Raw genomic sequence first — 17241 nt, 5'->3', positions numbered from 1 at the left:
CATTAGACCACAAGGTCTTAGAAAAGTAATACTTCTTGAAATCGCATGCACTTTGAAATTTTTATTAGGAATGTTTGGCTCAATAAATGTATTGATATAAGGTAATTAACATTCTTGAGAATGTCATATAACCTTTTTCTCCACCTCAAGGGCCCCCCACACTCCGGTCCGACAGAGCATTTGGGAGAATGTAAATCACAGTGATTCAATGGCTCAGTAGACATGGCTAAATGTCAGTGCGCAGAAGGGATTTGCATGTCCACTTTATTTGAACATAATCCTCACACTGTCACTGTCGAGGTTCGAACATTGACCTCTTCTTTCAAATATTGCCTACTGAACCATTGAGCTAAACACGTGCGGGCAATCTCATATAACCTAATGATGTAGAGGGAATGTGATACGAATTTGGACTCTAAGTCTCTAACTATACTACAAAAGCTAACTCATGAGTATATATTTGACTAAAGCAATATATATTAGTTTAGGTTCTCATCAATAGGTGATATGGAATGCGCCCCTTAAGATTGCATGTCCTCGTCAAGTCTCAAGTGCCTCTAGTCGATGATATGCAGTGCTACTAATGAGAATTCGGACTAATATATATGATTTGAGTAAAAAAAATACATGAACTAGCTTAGCTAGTTTTTGTGGTGTAGTTAGAGTCTATATATGTTTATATTAGTTGATATCAAAGTCATGTACTACCCTTGTTGCCTCTTGTTAGTGATTTGCATGGTGGAGCGAGTTGTAGCATGCATCTAGCTCACTGATGTGATCGACTTTGATATCAACTAATATAAACATATATAAACTCTAACTACACCACAAAAACTAACTAAGCTAGTTCATGTATTTTTGACTCAAATCATATATAATAGTCCGAATTCTCATTAGTAAATGATGTGTGATGCATTCAAATGTGATTCCTATGCATAACCAAAAATAAATTAAAAATAAAGTGTAAAATTTTCACATTCCTTATGTATCAAATATCTTCCAAGAGTTTATCTTCTCCCAAATACTGTTTACTAAACCATTGAACTAAACTCGTGTAGACAATAGTAACACACATATAAGTGAGCAAGAGATAAAATTAAATATTTTTGAGATATCACGTCAGCATATATCCCAACTTAAAAATCAATAAATTAACATTTCAAGTAATAAAGGGAGTGTGGGTAAGTAATAAAGTAATAAATTAACATTATTTCAATTAATAAAGGGAATGTGGGTAAGTAATAAAGTAAAGGGAAAGTAGTCATAACATATTAATCTGGAAAGAGTAATTACTGATGAGTATCACTTTTTCTTTACTCAAAATAATCTTAACTATAGGAGACAATTTTAAGCTTGTACCATACTCAGATTAATCATCATTCATCAGTCATATTAAGTCGACCTAATTAAAAAATAAAGTATTGACCATATTGATTTTTTCATATGAGAGGAGTTCAAACTCTTTACATCTCTAAAGGAATAAGAGAGTGTGACCACCTACACCTAGGGATGGCAACGGGGCGGGGCGGGGCGGGGAGTATACTCCCCGTCCCCGTCCCCGCGACTCCGTCCCCATTCCCGTCCCCGTCCCCGTCCCCGGCAGGGAATTGAAAATGTTCCCCATCCCCGTCCCCGCGGGGAATTAGACGGGTCGGGGATTCCCCATTCCCCGTCAACTCCTACTCAAAATGTTAAATAATTTTAATTTTTAATAATAAAAAATTAAAATTTAAGTACTAGTTTCAAAAATTAAAATACTAACTAACTATATATATATATATACACACACACACACTAACAGTATACTATATATATGTGTGTAATGAAATATATATATATATATATATATATATATATATATATATATATATATATATATATATATGTTTTATAATTAATATTAACACAGTATATATATTCTATACTAACAATATACTAATTTTTATACTGTGTTAATTAATTATATCTATACTAACAATATACAATATATATTCTATATATATTAATTAGTATATTGTTAGTATAGAATATATATACTGTGTTAATATTAATTATAAAACATATATATATATATATATATATATATATATATATATATATATATATATATATAATTATTCGGGGACGGGACGGGGCGGGGCGGGGAGGGGTATCCCCGTCCCCGTCCCTGTCCCCGGCGGGGATTCACACATATTCCCCGTCCCCGTCCCCGTCCCCGTTCCCCGAAAATTTTTCCCATCCCCGTCTCTTTCGGGGCGGGGATCGGGAATCCCCGTCGGGGACGGGGCACATTGCCATTCCTACCTACACCATCCAAGTTGATTAATATTAGTTTGTCCATTTAACATAAATTCATCCAAATATATATATGCTGATGTGATATCTCAAATATACCTAAACCTATCTTAGCAAAGCCCCAGTACTCCAATAGTAATTGATTCCACACACTAATCTGAAAGGTGAAGCCCAATTTGAAGGCTGCAAAGTAGATCACTTCATGCTTTTGGCATACTACTTCAATTGTGTCTACAACTTTTAAACATTTTGAGAAGCAGAGAATTTAACTCTTACTTTTTATTTAAATTCATAAATTAATGTTGTTAAATAATTACAGTGTTTTTTACATCATCCAACGTAGCTATGTCTTACGTTACTTTCTATTTATTTATCATTTACAAACTATATTTAACTCAACTATTTGTATTAGTTAGATAAAACTTCATGAGAACCTCTGTTAATATATGAACATGTGTACAATTATGCACTGTTGATTTTGCTCGGTCTTGTGATTTATAATGATTTTGATGACCTAATAAATATATCATTGCACCAATCACTGTTGGAAATTATGGAATTTTCGACCACCAAAAAGTGATCTTAATCAAGTCGAAAGCAAAAAAAATGGTCGAAAATAGCAACAAAGGTTTTTCCGGATACCAAAAGTGGTCGGAACAAGGCTTTCGACTTGATTTAAGATCACTTTCAGGTGGTCGGAAATTCCATGATTTTCAGCAGTGAATGCACCACATCACTGCACCAATGTACAACTGCATCGGATGCACCACTACACTACTCCTCAGATCTTGGCCGTCTAATCTCACCTCTCAAAGGTGCGTGGGGTTCACAAGTTCACATGATAGCAATGGTTCACACTTGAAATGGATTTATATGCGGTTAGTTCTTTCTTTTTGTGTGGTAGTGCGGCCAAGTCCATTTACCTATCTTGGTAGTGCATCAACTCATAATGCACCACAAATCACTCATTAGTGCACCACCGAAATATACATGGTACAAGAAATTATCAAAATGTCACTGCATTTTTCCATTAATGCACCATAGAGTAGCACTTTGTGGTACACTACAATTCACTCAAATGTGCACCACAGAGCATTCATAATGTGCACAACACCCCAGCTCTTAATGCACCATCGAAATATACATGGTGCAGGAAATTATCAAAATGTTACTGCATTTTTAATTTTTCATTAGTGCACCACATACCAACACTTTGTGATACACCATAGTTCACTCAAAAGTGCACCACAGAGCACTCACAAATACATCACACCGCAGCACTTAGTGCACCACTGAAATATACATGATGCAGAAAATTATCAAAATGAAACTGCGTTTTCCCAATCTTATTGATTTTCAACCGTTGATCTGAACGAATCCAGTGACCTATATGGGTTCACACGATCGCATGGGAGACCAGCGTTACATTATTTGAACCAAATTATATATATATATATATATATATATATATATATATATATATATATATATATATATATATATATATATATATATATATATATATATTAGTTTTGTGCCAGTTGAGTTCAAAATACTTCATTAATGCAGCGTTAATTAATGCCTTAATGAAGTGGGATCAAAATCATTTACTTGTTGCTTCATAGACGACCATGCACTCATGCAGTAGACAGAGATTTAAATTTAAAATAAAATAAAATAAAATAAAAAAAAGGTTTTTCTTCTATTTTTTTTCTTCTTTTTTTTTTTTATAAAAAATATAAATAAAATTACCAGCTTCACATCTTGACATGGTAATAAAAGTCATTATATTCATTACTAATATATTTATGAATTGATTGAATTTACTACGGAGTATAATTTTATTTTTTAAAAATGTACTAAACAACCTAGCTATTAACTAGATTTCTTGGTTTGAGTGAATAATTTAGATTAATTTTTTCTTTGTTGGCTAGGTCCACAAGGCAGAGTTTCCAGTGCACATTCTCGAATAGTGATTATAGGTTTTCATAGTCACGAAAAAAATACACTTAATAAGTAATTAGATATTGAAAAAATAATTAAGTAATCTTCTATCAAATAATCAAAACATAAAATATTAAGAAATAAATTGAAGAAAAAAATTAGAAACCTCAAATTTCAGAAGTATATATATAGGGCCACTTAGATACCTAACACTTTGACCTTTGCCTTTGACACTTCGATATTAGGCTGTCCTTATTCCTGCAAAGATCTCCCACTCTCAAAAATAGATCCCACTTTCACATCATTCCATTTACAAATCATCTACTATTCACACTACATCCCTACAAATTCATCTCACTCTAAAAAATGGGTCCCACATTCATATTATATTATAAATATAATAATAAACAAAATTAAAAATTAAACAAAAAATAAAAAGTCAATTGCTCGGCTGCCAAAAGACTGGCTTGCAAATTTGCTATTTAAGCAAATTTGCAAGCCAGTTGGCATTAAAACAAAAGAAAAATAATATCATATATTCCATGTCATTTTCCACTTCACTTTGCCAATACCATATTTGGAGGGGTACTTCAGCCTTAGCTAGGTTTCTTGACGACCACTCATAAAATGGTTTTCTTTGGGTAAATGTAAATGCTAAGGACAACCTACATACGAAACTGATCACATATAAACCATAGGGTAGGCTAAAGCTATCTTTATCCTTATAATTTTGTTTCACTTTTTTTATGGTAGATTCTACTACAAAATCAATATATTTAAAATTACTAATATCTTCTCTATATCCTTATAATTTATTTTTAAAACAAAAGGCCAGCTATTCTTTATCCTTATAATTTTGTTTCACTTTTTTTATGGTAGATTCTACTACAAAATCAATATATTTAAAATTACTAATATTTTCTCTATATCCTTATAATTTATTTTTAAAACAAAAGGCCAGCTATTTTTTTTTTTAAATGTCAAATCAAGTCTTGACATTTTTTACTTGAAGGCTATCAAGAAAGAGTTTTACTACATATATTTTCAAATTCTATTCCCTCACTTTAATTCTCTATAATGTGGTAAACAATGATGGGATATTTTCATCATGTGGATTTCAGAAAAAGTGTATACTCCAAAAATTTGTGAGATAGAATAAAAGTTGAGAGCTAGTAAGAAATGAGAGTCCATGCAGTATTTTTCAGCAAGAGATGCAAGCTAATTCAAGTCCTTCAAGAGTGTAACGAAATATGAAAAAGTCACATGTATGCCAATTCCCTCGTTGAATTATAGGCACCTCATTTAGGTGGGAAAAGATCAAACCCTTGACCTTTAGTTAATGATGGATGAGTCCCTTCGATCCACTCAACCACACCCTCTAAGTTGCTTGAAAGTCCATTAGACATACAATTACACATAAATTGATTTTACCCATTGCACATCCTCATGTAATAGCTGTGACTTGTTAGTTTCCTTCCATTGATAAATCAAAATACATGAAAACGTGCATGTACCAATCTGATTTTACCCATTGCACATACTCATGTAGTAGTTGTGACTTGTGAGTTTCCTTCCATTGATAAATCAAAATACGTGAAAACGTGTATGTGCCAATCCATTGATAAATCAAAATACGCAAAAAAATGTGTCACTCTTATATCTGAATTAATATAGTAGAACACTTATATAGTACCAGAATGATCTTATTCAATCAGACATATTTATAGGATAGGAAAAATTTTACGTAGATAGTTTAGATGACGACCTACCAATTTAACCTTTTTTTTTTTTGTCAAATCATTAGCTGTCATGAGAAGGTCCTAATTATTGTAGGAGATACTCCCTATTCATACTGGACCGGCCCAATTAAGAGGCAATATGAGAGGGGATTCGAACTCCCAACTTCTCTTAAGGAAGGAGGGTGCACGACCATTCAAGCCAACCAAGCTGGTTCCATTTTAACCTATTTCATCAACGTTAACGGATTCATATTTATTTAGTCATAGACTTTCGTTTTTAAAAATTAAAAGATATTAATCAATGGCCAATAGGATATCTAGCCGACAGCAAGGCATTCTTAATTAACATAATCAAGACAAACATTTTTTTTTTGGTCGAAATCAAGACTTAAACATTGATAAACAATAACGTTACCTACAAGGCTACAAACGTTGACATTCACTAAGCATTTATGTACATCATTAAATATTTCAAAAACACTCTTGGAAAAAAAATTATTTTTAAAATTGCATCAAATAATTTATATGCATTAATTACTTCTCCCACTAGCTTGACTAATAAGTATAATTAAAAGTTAGCAACCTAACCACACCCCATAATGGCATAATCGTACGTAGTTATTTAATAAGATGGTGCCCGCCTCTAAATCAATTAAAGCACTGTTGTTGATGTTGTATTGTTGTACATTTTTATCATATTCATTTTCATCTTCTTTTTTTTCTTCTCAAAAATGATCCCATCTGATCCAACCCTATCTAAGAGAGTTCACTAGTTTGATAGTCAAAACTTTGTGAGCATGTTTATTAACTTAATTGTGATAATATTTTTTGACAAGTTTTGTCGGTAATTGATGTTGTCAATCACTTTCAACGAATAATTAGTAATAGCAAATTAAAGATCATAATAATCAAATAATAGCAAATTTCGAACGTGATTTCTAAAGTACTCTATTCTATAACAAATCTCTTATAAATTCTCAACGAATTTCCAATGTAGTATAACTTTCCAATTTACCTACTAACATACCGGTACATCTAATTAAAAAATTGATTTTAATTTTTTTTTTTTTAAAAAAAAAAACAAATTAAAAAACTCATCATTATTTTGATTTTTGATTTAACGAGCGATGTTAATTTTACCAATAATTTCAGACGTCGAAAATTTCATCACTAATGGTCTTCTAACAAAATTTAGCATGTTAACAGCGTACTTTGGTACGTCAAAATTCTGCTATTTTTTGGTTATGGATTTCAGATCCCCAAAATAGTCAAAAAGACTACATCCGTTCAGAAGTTTTTATTTTTTCCACAAAGTTTGAACTCATCAATCATTTCACTTAACCGATAAGTGTTATCTAAAGTGAAAACGATTTGAGTTACTTAAACATATTATATAAAGTCGAGAATTATTTGACCTACCCGGAATTACTCTCAAGTCGTCTCAATGGGGTGGTGTTTTCATTAATGCACTTTTTAATTTACTTGAAGCTTTAATTTAATGCCACGTTAAAGTTTCCATAGTCATATATATTGCACCATTATATTGATTTATGGATCTTACATGAATATGACCTCTCAATTATATACACAACGGAAAGGGCACTGCACGTAGCTGATCTATCATCACATGTTTCCCTCTTTAATTTATTTCTTGTGAGACTAAGGCATTTACCATAAACGGTAGCAAGAATTTCGTGACACTACTCTTTCTTACTCACCTTCAATTCCCTTCCTAACATGCTTCCTAAATCCTACCTATATCCATCTCAATATTATCTCTAACCACACTAATAACGCGATTGAGTTACAGTGTTATAAGTTGCTCAACAAAGGTTTGGAGGGCCGAACTGAATTTAGCATCATGCCATTGAGAAGTGTCGTTTTGACTGCTACTATATGCAAGTATAAGTTTTTTTTTTTTTGAAAAAAAAAAAAAAAAGTTGTGTCTTTGCTAGTTTAACCTTTATTAGGTTCGTTTAAAAAAAAAAAAAAAAATCTTAGTTGTTGACTTTAAAATTGACTAAATTCAACACCTAATTTTAAAATGTTGTCACTTTTAGTGTGCATATAGAGCCATAGACTAGTACTAAATCTGGTATAAAATTTGGTTCTTGACTTATAAAAGCTAACAAGTTTTTTAACCATTTTGGTTGGCGTGGGTGGCTGTGCACTCTCGTCCCTTAAGAGAGGTCGGGAGTTCGAACCCCGTCTCGTATGGAAAAATCAATTTGTCCAGCACTTTGCCCCTTAATCAGTGCGAACGGAGATTAGTCTGAGGATGGTATGGGCCTAAAGGTGCCTCCTATAATTAGGGCATGTCTAGTAGTCTGAGTATGGTACGGGCTTAAAGGTGTCACCTATAGTCCTATAGTTAGGGCCTGTCTGGTACATACGAGCGGGCTTAAAGGTGTCACCTATAGTCCTATAGTTAGGGCCTGTTTGGTACATACGAGCTTAAAGGTGCCCCTTAATTAGTGCGAACGGAGATTAGTCTGAGGATGGTACGGGCTTAAAGGTGCCACCTAAAAGTGTTTCATATAGTTAGGGTCTATTTAGTTCGAGACTTAGCTTGAGTGAGAGTAAGGTGCCACCTAAAAGTGTTTCATATAGTTAGGGTCTATCTAGTTCGAGACTTAGCTTGAGTGAGAGTGGTAAAACTAAATGCGACAATGTGGAGTGCAACTTTGAGTCTCACGTTTAGGATGAGAGTGGTAAAACTAAATGCGACAATGTGGAGTGCAACTTTGAGTCTCACGTTTAGGATGATAGAAGATGTAGATTCCTCATTCCTTGTGCGCACATGAAGACTTGCGTACATGAAGACTAGGGTCTGATTACACGTAATTGATTGAAGACTAGGGTCTGATTACAAGTAATTGATTGCGCAAGGGTCTGATTACACGTAATTGATTGCGCAAGGGTCTGATTACACGTAATTGATTGCGCAACTCACTATTTATCTTTGTAGTGGTTAGTTCTAGAGACAGAGTCTTGTGGATGGGTTTATGATTAGTTTGAGGAAGCTGGAATACTAGTACAAATTATTATTGAGTGTAGTTGTAAAACTCTATGACTACGTTAGGAAGGTACGGCAGCATGGAGTAGGGGGCAGGGCAAAATTATTGCATTATTACTAACATGTATGCGAAATTGATCATATCATTTGGGGTCCTCATTAAATGGTAGCTTTCAATTCATTCAATGCTAGTATAGGAGTAGTGTCACCATCTCTACTCTTTATTTTCCTCATAATTATTCTTTCTATTATATCGGTGATTCATAATGTAATAGCTCTGCTCAAACACGGTGCAAATTTAATTTTTCTTCCCCCATCATGCAATGCAAACATTAAAAAATTAAATTTTATATATAGTATATATAGTGATCGTTAAAATAATAAAAAAAAAAAAAAAAAATCTTAGCTTGTCACATACATTAATTTATTTGAGAAAAATAAAGAAAGAAAAAAAAATTGCAACCCTTTTTTTGGGTTAATAGACTAACGTACGTTGCATAAATTGTGAGTTGAAAATTTGTTTGTGTCTAATAGTGTTATTAAATTTGGGCATTTATATGCTACGCAGAATGTATAACAAACATATATTATTACATGGATCATGGTCCATACAATTATGTGGATCATAAATAAAATGTACATTTTTAACATATTAAAAGTACATTATTTCTATACATAAAGTATATTATTTGAGTACTAAAAGTACATTATTTTATATAGATAATGTACATTCAGTAGAGAGTAAAAGGTATAATTATATTATTATATTCCAATAGAATATTTTGGCAACTAGAACAACTTTAAAGCTTCAATTTTTTAGACGATTAAGCAAACCCGTATTTACTATTAGAGGGTATACACTAAGTAAACTTAACTTATGTATAATAATGCACAAATTACACTAAAAAATAAATTGCACTAAGAAGACATTGTGCGACGAACTCAATCAATAAAGTGTTGGTTAGATAAAACTCTCATTTTAATTTATAAAGTAGTGGTTGATGTGATGCAATAACCACATATATACACAAGATAATACAACAGCTAAGAATCGTATACACATTATTATTAAAAAAAAAAAAAAAAAAAAAAAAAAAACCAAAATTGATGAAACATTTATTTAACTTGACTTTTCAATAAGGTGGCAACTTATAGTTCACTAATAATATAATGTACTAGATTATGCACTATATATAATACTACATCAAACATTTACTCTTCATTTAATTTCCAATAATATATACCCCAACATTGTACATAGTACATACAATAATTCATCTAGTATAGGGCATAGTCTAGCTAGCTAGATCAATTATATGTGATAATAATATATGAATGTACTTATAATATATTAAGAGAATCAAAACGCAACTTTTATTGTAGAAATTAAATTACATCCACTAGAGTTCATAGTACAATTTGATGGTAAACTATGCTCTTTTTTAAATAGCATGTCTACTTGAAATATAATCGCACCAGATTCTCGATTTTTATCTAAGAAATTACAGTAATAAAGAGAAGTAAAGAGAAGAGATTCTGCCATTTTTTTCAGAATCTCTAACAAAACAACTAGAAAGACAAGCAATTAAAGTCAACATTTAGTTCACAGTTATAAAAGACAAAGAAAAATGATGATGATGATGAGTAGGGTCTTTTGCCGACTAGGGTTACCAAGTCAGGTTTTCCGACTAGGGTTATCAGGTCGGGTTTTCCGACTAGGATTACCAGGTCGGGTTTCTTGACTAGGGTTACCAAGTCGGGGGTGATGATGATGAAACAGTATTGATTTTATTGTCATGAAAAGATTGTTGGAAGCTCCATGACTGCAACTTGATCCTCTCCATCTTCTTCTTCTTCAACCTGCGCTGCACTTTCATCCAACAGCCATTTCTCAAGAAACGATAATGGCGGAGGGTTATCATTATCATTACCTTCCTGCACATTCTGCTTATTATTCCCACTCTCCATCCCATTCATCAAGCTCCCAAACGTCAGAATAGAATCCAAATACTCCTCCTTCGGGATCACCCCATTGTTGTCGTCGTTGCTCCCCGCTAATCCGCCGCCCGCCGCCGCCTCCGGGCGGTTCTGGTCGTCTTCTTCCTCCTCCTCCTCCCGGCCGCCGCCGTGGGAGGTCGCCGTCGTCAACCCCTTGGATGAAGAAGACGAGGATGAAGCTCTCATCCACCCCTCCAGCAGCCTGGAAATGTTCTCCGCGCTCGAGGCGTAGAGAGACGATGAAGAAGTGGCGATCTGTGGCCTGTCGGTGAAGCTGTTCTTGGAGACAAGATGATGGTGATGGTGGTACGATGTGGCGCTGGTCGGGGAATTCTCTGATCCCATCTGCGCGTTGTTTTCGGAACCTGGAGACTGCAACTTCTTCAGCTTCTTCTTCAGATGGGTGTTCCAGTAGTTCTTGATGTCGTTGTCTGTCCTTTGTGGAAGGTATGAAGCTATGGCTGCCCACCTATACATGACATAACACTGTCAAATCTATGTATCTATAGCCTGCAATACCTTACATAGTACCCGACAATACAAGAAATCTGGTAGAATTGGCAACCAACTAACTTGGTTAGCTTGTTAGTTTGGTTACAACTTCTAATACAACCAGGCCTATTACCTTTCTTGGTTTGAATTGATCAACTATTGGCAACTAGGTTGGTTTATCTTTTTGTGGTCTTTTATTAACTAAGGTTACAAGACTGAGTTTACCCACTGCACAACCTTAAATGGTAGTTGTAGGTTTCCTAGACTGGTTTATTTCCGGCTAAGGTCACAAGGTGAAGTTTACCCCTAAATACCCTTAAATGGTGGTAGCAAATTTTTTAGACTGGTTTACCTTCTTGTGGTACTTTGCCAGCTAAGATCACGAGGGAGGGTTTATCCCATGCACACTCTCAAGTAGTGCCAGTCGGTTTCCTGAGTTAATTTACCTTCTTGTAGTCCTTTATTAGTTAGAATCACAATACAAATTAAAGTTTACCCAATACATACTCACTCTCAAGTAACTATAGATTTCCTCGTCACTCAAAAACCAAAGAAATATGGTAAAAGCCACAAAAAGATGACTATTATTAGGATATGAACAAACATTACTTGTTACCCAATAAGGCTTGGAGATGGATGATCATCCCTTCTTCATGTGGGGTAAAGTTGCCTCTTTTGATCCCAGGCCTCAGATAATTCGTCCACCTCAGTCTGCAACTCTTGCTGCACCTCAACAGCCCTAAGTTCATACGTACAAATCTCAATTATTTCCCCCACCAAACACCATAAAAAAAAATAAATAAATAAATAAAAAAATTAAAAAAAAAAAAACCCCATCACAGTACGACACCCAAGAAATAAAACCTTAGCCAGATCCAACCCACAAACGTTGTTGGTCTGCATGAATCTGCAGAACAGCTAGAGAACTTAACACACAATGAATGAATGAATAACCTGTGTTGGTGGGAACAGATCGCCAGTTGCCGGGGCCGTGTTCCTGGATGTAAGAGACTAAGATGATGTCTTCTTCGGGAGTCCATGGGCCTTTCTTGATGCCAATCTTGTCGCAGCAGGGAGGTCTTCCCATGGCTGCCGCGAGAGAAGAGAAGAGGGAGGCCGGAGAAATTAAGGCCGGATTATTATTGGGTTTTGCTTTGCTTGCTACTTCTGGTGTATATATGGTGTGGGAGTCGTAATAAGAAGGGGTTTTGCTTGGTATATATAGCGACGTGAACTTAGAAATGTGGGTTCTTTAAATAAAAGGGAGGTGATAATTGATAATAACGCAGGCTGCAGGCCGGGTGGCTTTTATTGATTGAGGGGTATGACTCATCTTCAACCATTACTGCTGCCACTCTACTACCTCCGATCCGGGTACCTCTTTACACTCACGTAATCAACTTAACATTATTAGAGATTTTTCATTTAAGATTTTAAATTAATATATGGGATATTGGATAAATAGCTGTTAGGCGATTGTGCTACTGGGTTGACTAGTTGATAGTATCAGCTGATTATAAAAAAAAAAAATGTTTGGTAAATTAGCTGTGCTGGTAGCTGATTAATGTAAAACGACTTTGGCAAAAAAGTTATTTTGAGCCACCTTTTTAATTTTAACGTTTTGGAGCAATAAACTGTTACAAAACACTTATATTGATTGTCAAAGCGCTAATAATGGTCAAATAAGCCAAAATTAACTGATGATAAACTAACTTCGTGAAAAATTTTATGCTTGTTGATGATTAGAGAATTCGGTAGTTATTATCTCAGAGTGTATACTTAGTAATTTTAAAAGGTGGTTGGGATACTCCTTAAAAGAAAGTGTGGTTTAGGGGTTTAATTAAAACAAAAATTAAATCTGAGGAAAATAAAATATAGGTTATTATTTCCCTTTACGTGTATGATATTTTTCATTTTTAGATTCATTTGAAAAAAAAAACTTAATTATGTGAAAAAAAATTGATCAATAAATTATTCGTACTAGTGAATATTTATTTACAAGCTAGCTAGATAGTAGTATTAAATTGAATCTTTTAATTTTAAAAGATGGCATTGAAAAACTCTCAAAATTAAAGTATTACACACACAGACGGAGTATATATTATCATAAATAATTATAATATTATTGAATAATAATGTTAAATTTTAAGTAATTTAAGATTAATTAGTATGTGATCTAAAAAGTTGGAGAGTGGATATTTGTGTGATAAATTAAGAAAATTTATAATCACTATTCAAGAGTTTACACTAAGTAAATTATGTTCGTTCTATTCAATACTTTACAAATCAAATAAGAGAGATAAATTATATTAAAATCGTCACGTGTAACAAATTTAATCAAAAAAATATTTATAAAAATTAAACTTATAAATATTTTCAATTAAAATAAAAATTAAACTTATAAACTTTTTTTTAGTACGAGAGTTGTATTTCATTATATTCCCTCAACCACTTTTTTTCAGACTTAGAAAAATAGATATTTGTGCAGCGGCGTAAGAAAGTCAACATGGGCAACCCATGTCCGATGAAAGTTGAATTGCTTCACTCGCCTCCCCTTGATCACGTGACTACCTCTTTTTCTTTTTCTTTTTCCCTTTTTTTTCTGTTCGTTTTATTATTTCGCAGCAGCCAGTTGGTATAGTAAATACTTGCTACTTACTCGTAGTGTTGGCGGTGAATTTTTATCCACTTGGATCGGGGCAACATAAGGACCGTCAGATCAACCCGATCTACTTTGGGTGAGCTGGTTTTGTTTTGTTTTATTTATTGTTATTTAATTCTTTATATATGTGGTTTATATTTGAGGGTTGTATGTACATTAATAAATATCTAAAGTCATGAGCTTAAAAATGTTGTAGGTTGGATTTTAGAGAAAAAAAAAATAAAGTCAAGATCATTTCAAACCAATAAAATAAGCAAAGAGGTGTAGACGTGTAGTTGTAAATTATTCGAAAAATATCATACACGTAAAGAGAAAAATAATTTCACGCCGTTCAATTTTCACATTTATTGACTTCTATATGAATATGATTAATTGAATAAAGTAATATTTTTTTTATTGCACTCAAAACTAATAAGCTAGGGTACCGTCGATGTTGAGATTATAACTCCATTCAGAGATGATTTGAAAAGTAAAAAAGTTTAAACCAATTATTATATCATGTACCATGGTTCACGTTACAAGATAGACCGTTGGCATACATGTTCATTGTTAATATACTAAATGTTCATTTTCAATGTATTATAAATTTATTTTTAGTGTACTGTAAATTTATTTTTAGCATATACTACATAAAAATAAACTTTTATCAGTGATATACATTATATATGAACTATCCCCAATATAATTTGTCAATTTAAAATTTTTTGATAATTTAAAGGGTGATAAATTTATTATTAGTTTTGTGTCATTTGGCATATGTTTTGATTTTAAAGAGTTATTTCTTGAATGGTGAAAAACGTATTGTAGTCTAGAGGCAGTGGATTCTTAAATCTTTTCCCCAAACGAGTAAAAATGCATAAAATTTAATTGTTATGTTTTTAGGAAATATCAAATATGTTAACTAATTTTTATAAGAAAGCTACATATTTTTTGTAATTACGTTATCATAAATTATTAAATTTAATTGACAAAATAGTAAGACTTTTATGTGGAATTAAAAAAAAAAAAGTTATTTCCATTTTGGTCCTAGATTTATAGGTGGTCACTTTTAGTCATTTTTTATCAACATTTGGTCATGGTATTATTGTGGCATGAACATTTTTAGTCCTCTATCCACAAAACAGTTTTAATACCATTAAATACAAAGTCATTTCGATCTTTAATTACGAATTTTTTAATAAAATAAACATAAAAATATAACATGGTCAACTCACTTTGTATAAAAATGATCGAAATGCCTTTGTATTTAACAACATTTCAACATTTTGTTGACGAATAATAAAAAATAGTCATATCACAATAATATTAGGACTAAATGTGTATGTTCTGATAAACATGATTAAAAATGAACTGTCACATAAATCTATGATTAAAAATGGAATAACTCAATAAAAAGTATACAATAATTAGAAACGGATCATTTAATATCAAGTACAACTTCCCTAGTTGATGTTAAAATAGACTATCGATCAAAATTAAAGAAAATACAATGATGCAAATGCTTTGGTTTATTTTACATAAGAATACATTTCATAACTTTTTAATGTTCATTACACGGTGCTTGCATGTACTAAGAGAGTTGATTTGATTACATAAGAAGTATTTAGACAAGTAATTTGAGAGTTAAATATTATAAAGGCTCTGTTTGAGAGAGCTTATTTAGGAGTTTATAGCTTATTTTAAGATACTAATAAACTATAAGCTTTGTTTGGTAATGTTCCCAAAATAAGCTCCTAGCTTCCTAACTTTTTTTTCATCTTTATCCTTATTATTTTTAAAAAATGACATTATTTACCCATCTCAATTAAAACCATTTTCTCTTCTCCTTTAATTTATCCGCAACTTTCACCGCAAATACTAATATTAATATTATTATTATTATTATTAGATTTGCAACAATATTGCTACTTCATTATGAGATGCTAGATCATGATTATGCTAATAGTTTTATTTCAAAATGTTTTTTTTTAAAAGACAAAATGTTAAATTTTAATATGTAAACAAACTAATTTAAATTTTATAAACCAGGACTATGTGGTCCAATGGTATCCGGGTTGGACTTCCATTTGGAAGGTTATGAGTTCGAGCTTCAGTGGAGGCGTTATTAGCTCTTTGTGTTTCAGTAGGTTGAGAAAGTATATGAACAGATACTACAATGTAATAGAGCTAGTAGCATTCAAAAAAAAATTAAATTTTATAAAGATGTCATTTTTAGTCTTTTTACATTTATCAGCTTATCAAAAAGTTAATTTTACCAAACACTTTCAATCATAACAGCCAGCTTAACAGCTCTTCAGTTTTCAGCTCCGAGCTTATAGCTTTTCAGTTTTCAGCTCCTAGCTTATAGCTTTTCAGCTAGGTTTGCCAAACAGAGCCAAAATCTTAACTTAATCATGATTCGATATTGCTTCTGGTTCGCAATTCAATTAGTCAACCAATCAAAAATAGTTTCATAAACTTTAGTGTGCTAACAGGCAAGTGTAGAGTTCGAATCATACTAAAGAACCAATAATAATAATAATAATAATAATAATAATAATAATAATGATGGGGGAGTTGCAGGCCAGTTAAAGCAAGAAGGTTTCAGGCGTAGATCAATTGACACATGCATATCCCACGATTTATCTCCTCTACTAATTAACCAATCAAAAATAGTTTCATAAACTTTACTTTGCTAGCAATAAGGTGGTCAATCAAGACATAATTCTCGCAATTTATCTCCTCCACTAGTCAACCGATCAAAAATAGTTTCATAAGTTTTACTTTGCTAACAGTCACATAGTGTAGACTGTAGAGTTCGAATCAAACTAAAGAAAAAAAAAAAAAAAAAGGGGGGGGGGGGGGGGGGTTTGTGTGTGTGGGTGGGGGGGGGGAGGGGGAGGGAGGGGAGTTGAAGGCTAGTTAAGGCAAGAAGGTTTGAGGACTTGTAGGTCAATTGAGACACATCACACTATTTATATCTTTTATAAGTCAATTAATCAACTACAGATAATTTCATAAGCTTTATTTTGCTAGCAGTCGTATACTGTAAAGTTTGTATCATACCAAAGAACACAAAGGAAGAAAAAAGGGGTTCTTTTTGTGTGTGAGGGGGG

General features: G+C 32.7%; 1 protein-coding gene across 1 annotated transcript; it reads right to left on the bottom strand.

Moving 5' to 3' along the window:
- Window positions 1-10412: 10412 nt before the first annotated feature.
- LOC109182060 (myb-related protein 306) lies at window positions 10413-12699 on the bottom strand. The gene is made up of 3 exons (XM_019332084.1): window positions 12439-12699; window positions 12094-12223; window positions 10413-11461 (listed from the first exon to the last, which is right to left on the bottom strand). Exons 1-3 carry the CDS (start codon window positions 12569-12571, stop codon window positions 10789-10791), a joined length of 936 nt encoding a protein of 311 aa, XP_019187629.1. The 5' UTR covers window positions 12572-12699; the 3' UTR covers window positions 10413-10788.
- Window positions 12700-17241: the final 4542 nt, after the last annotated feature.

The sequence above is a fragment of the Ipomoea nil genome, unplaced genomic scaffold (genome assembly GCF_001879475.1).
Source record: "Ipomoea nil cultivar Tokyo-kokei standard unplaced genomic scaffold, Asagao_1.1 scaffold1043, whole genome shotgun sequence".
NCBI classification, from domain to species: Eukaryota; Viridiplantae; Streptophyta; class Magnoliopsida; order Solanales; family Convolvulaceae; genus Ipomoea; species Ipomoea nil.
The sequence above is the reverse complement of the archived record's forward strand: the minus strand, read 5'-3'. Positions and strand labels throughout refer to the sequence as shown.

Coding starts and splice junctions, on each gene's coding strand:
- LOC109182060 (XM_019332084.1), bottom strand. CDS start 12,571: ATGGGAAGACCTCCCTGCTGCGACAAGATTGGCATCAAGAAAGGCCCA. Junction 12,224..12,438: donor ATCTGTTCCCACCAACACAG/GTTATTCATTCA, acceptor GTATGAACTTAG/GGCTGTTGAGGTGCAGCAAG. Junction 11,462..12,093: donor CAAGCCTTATTGGGTAACAA/GTAATGTTTGTT, acceptor TGTCATGTATAG/GTGGGCAGCCATAGCTTCAT.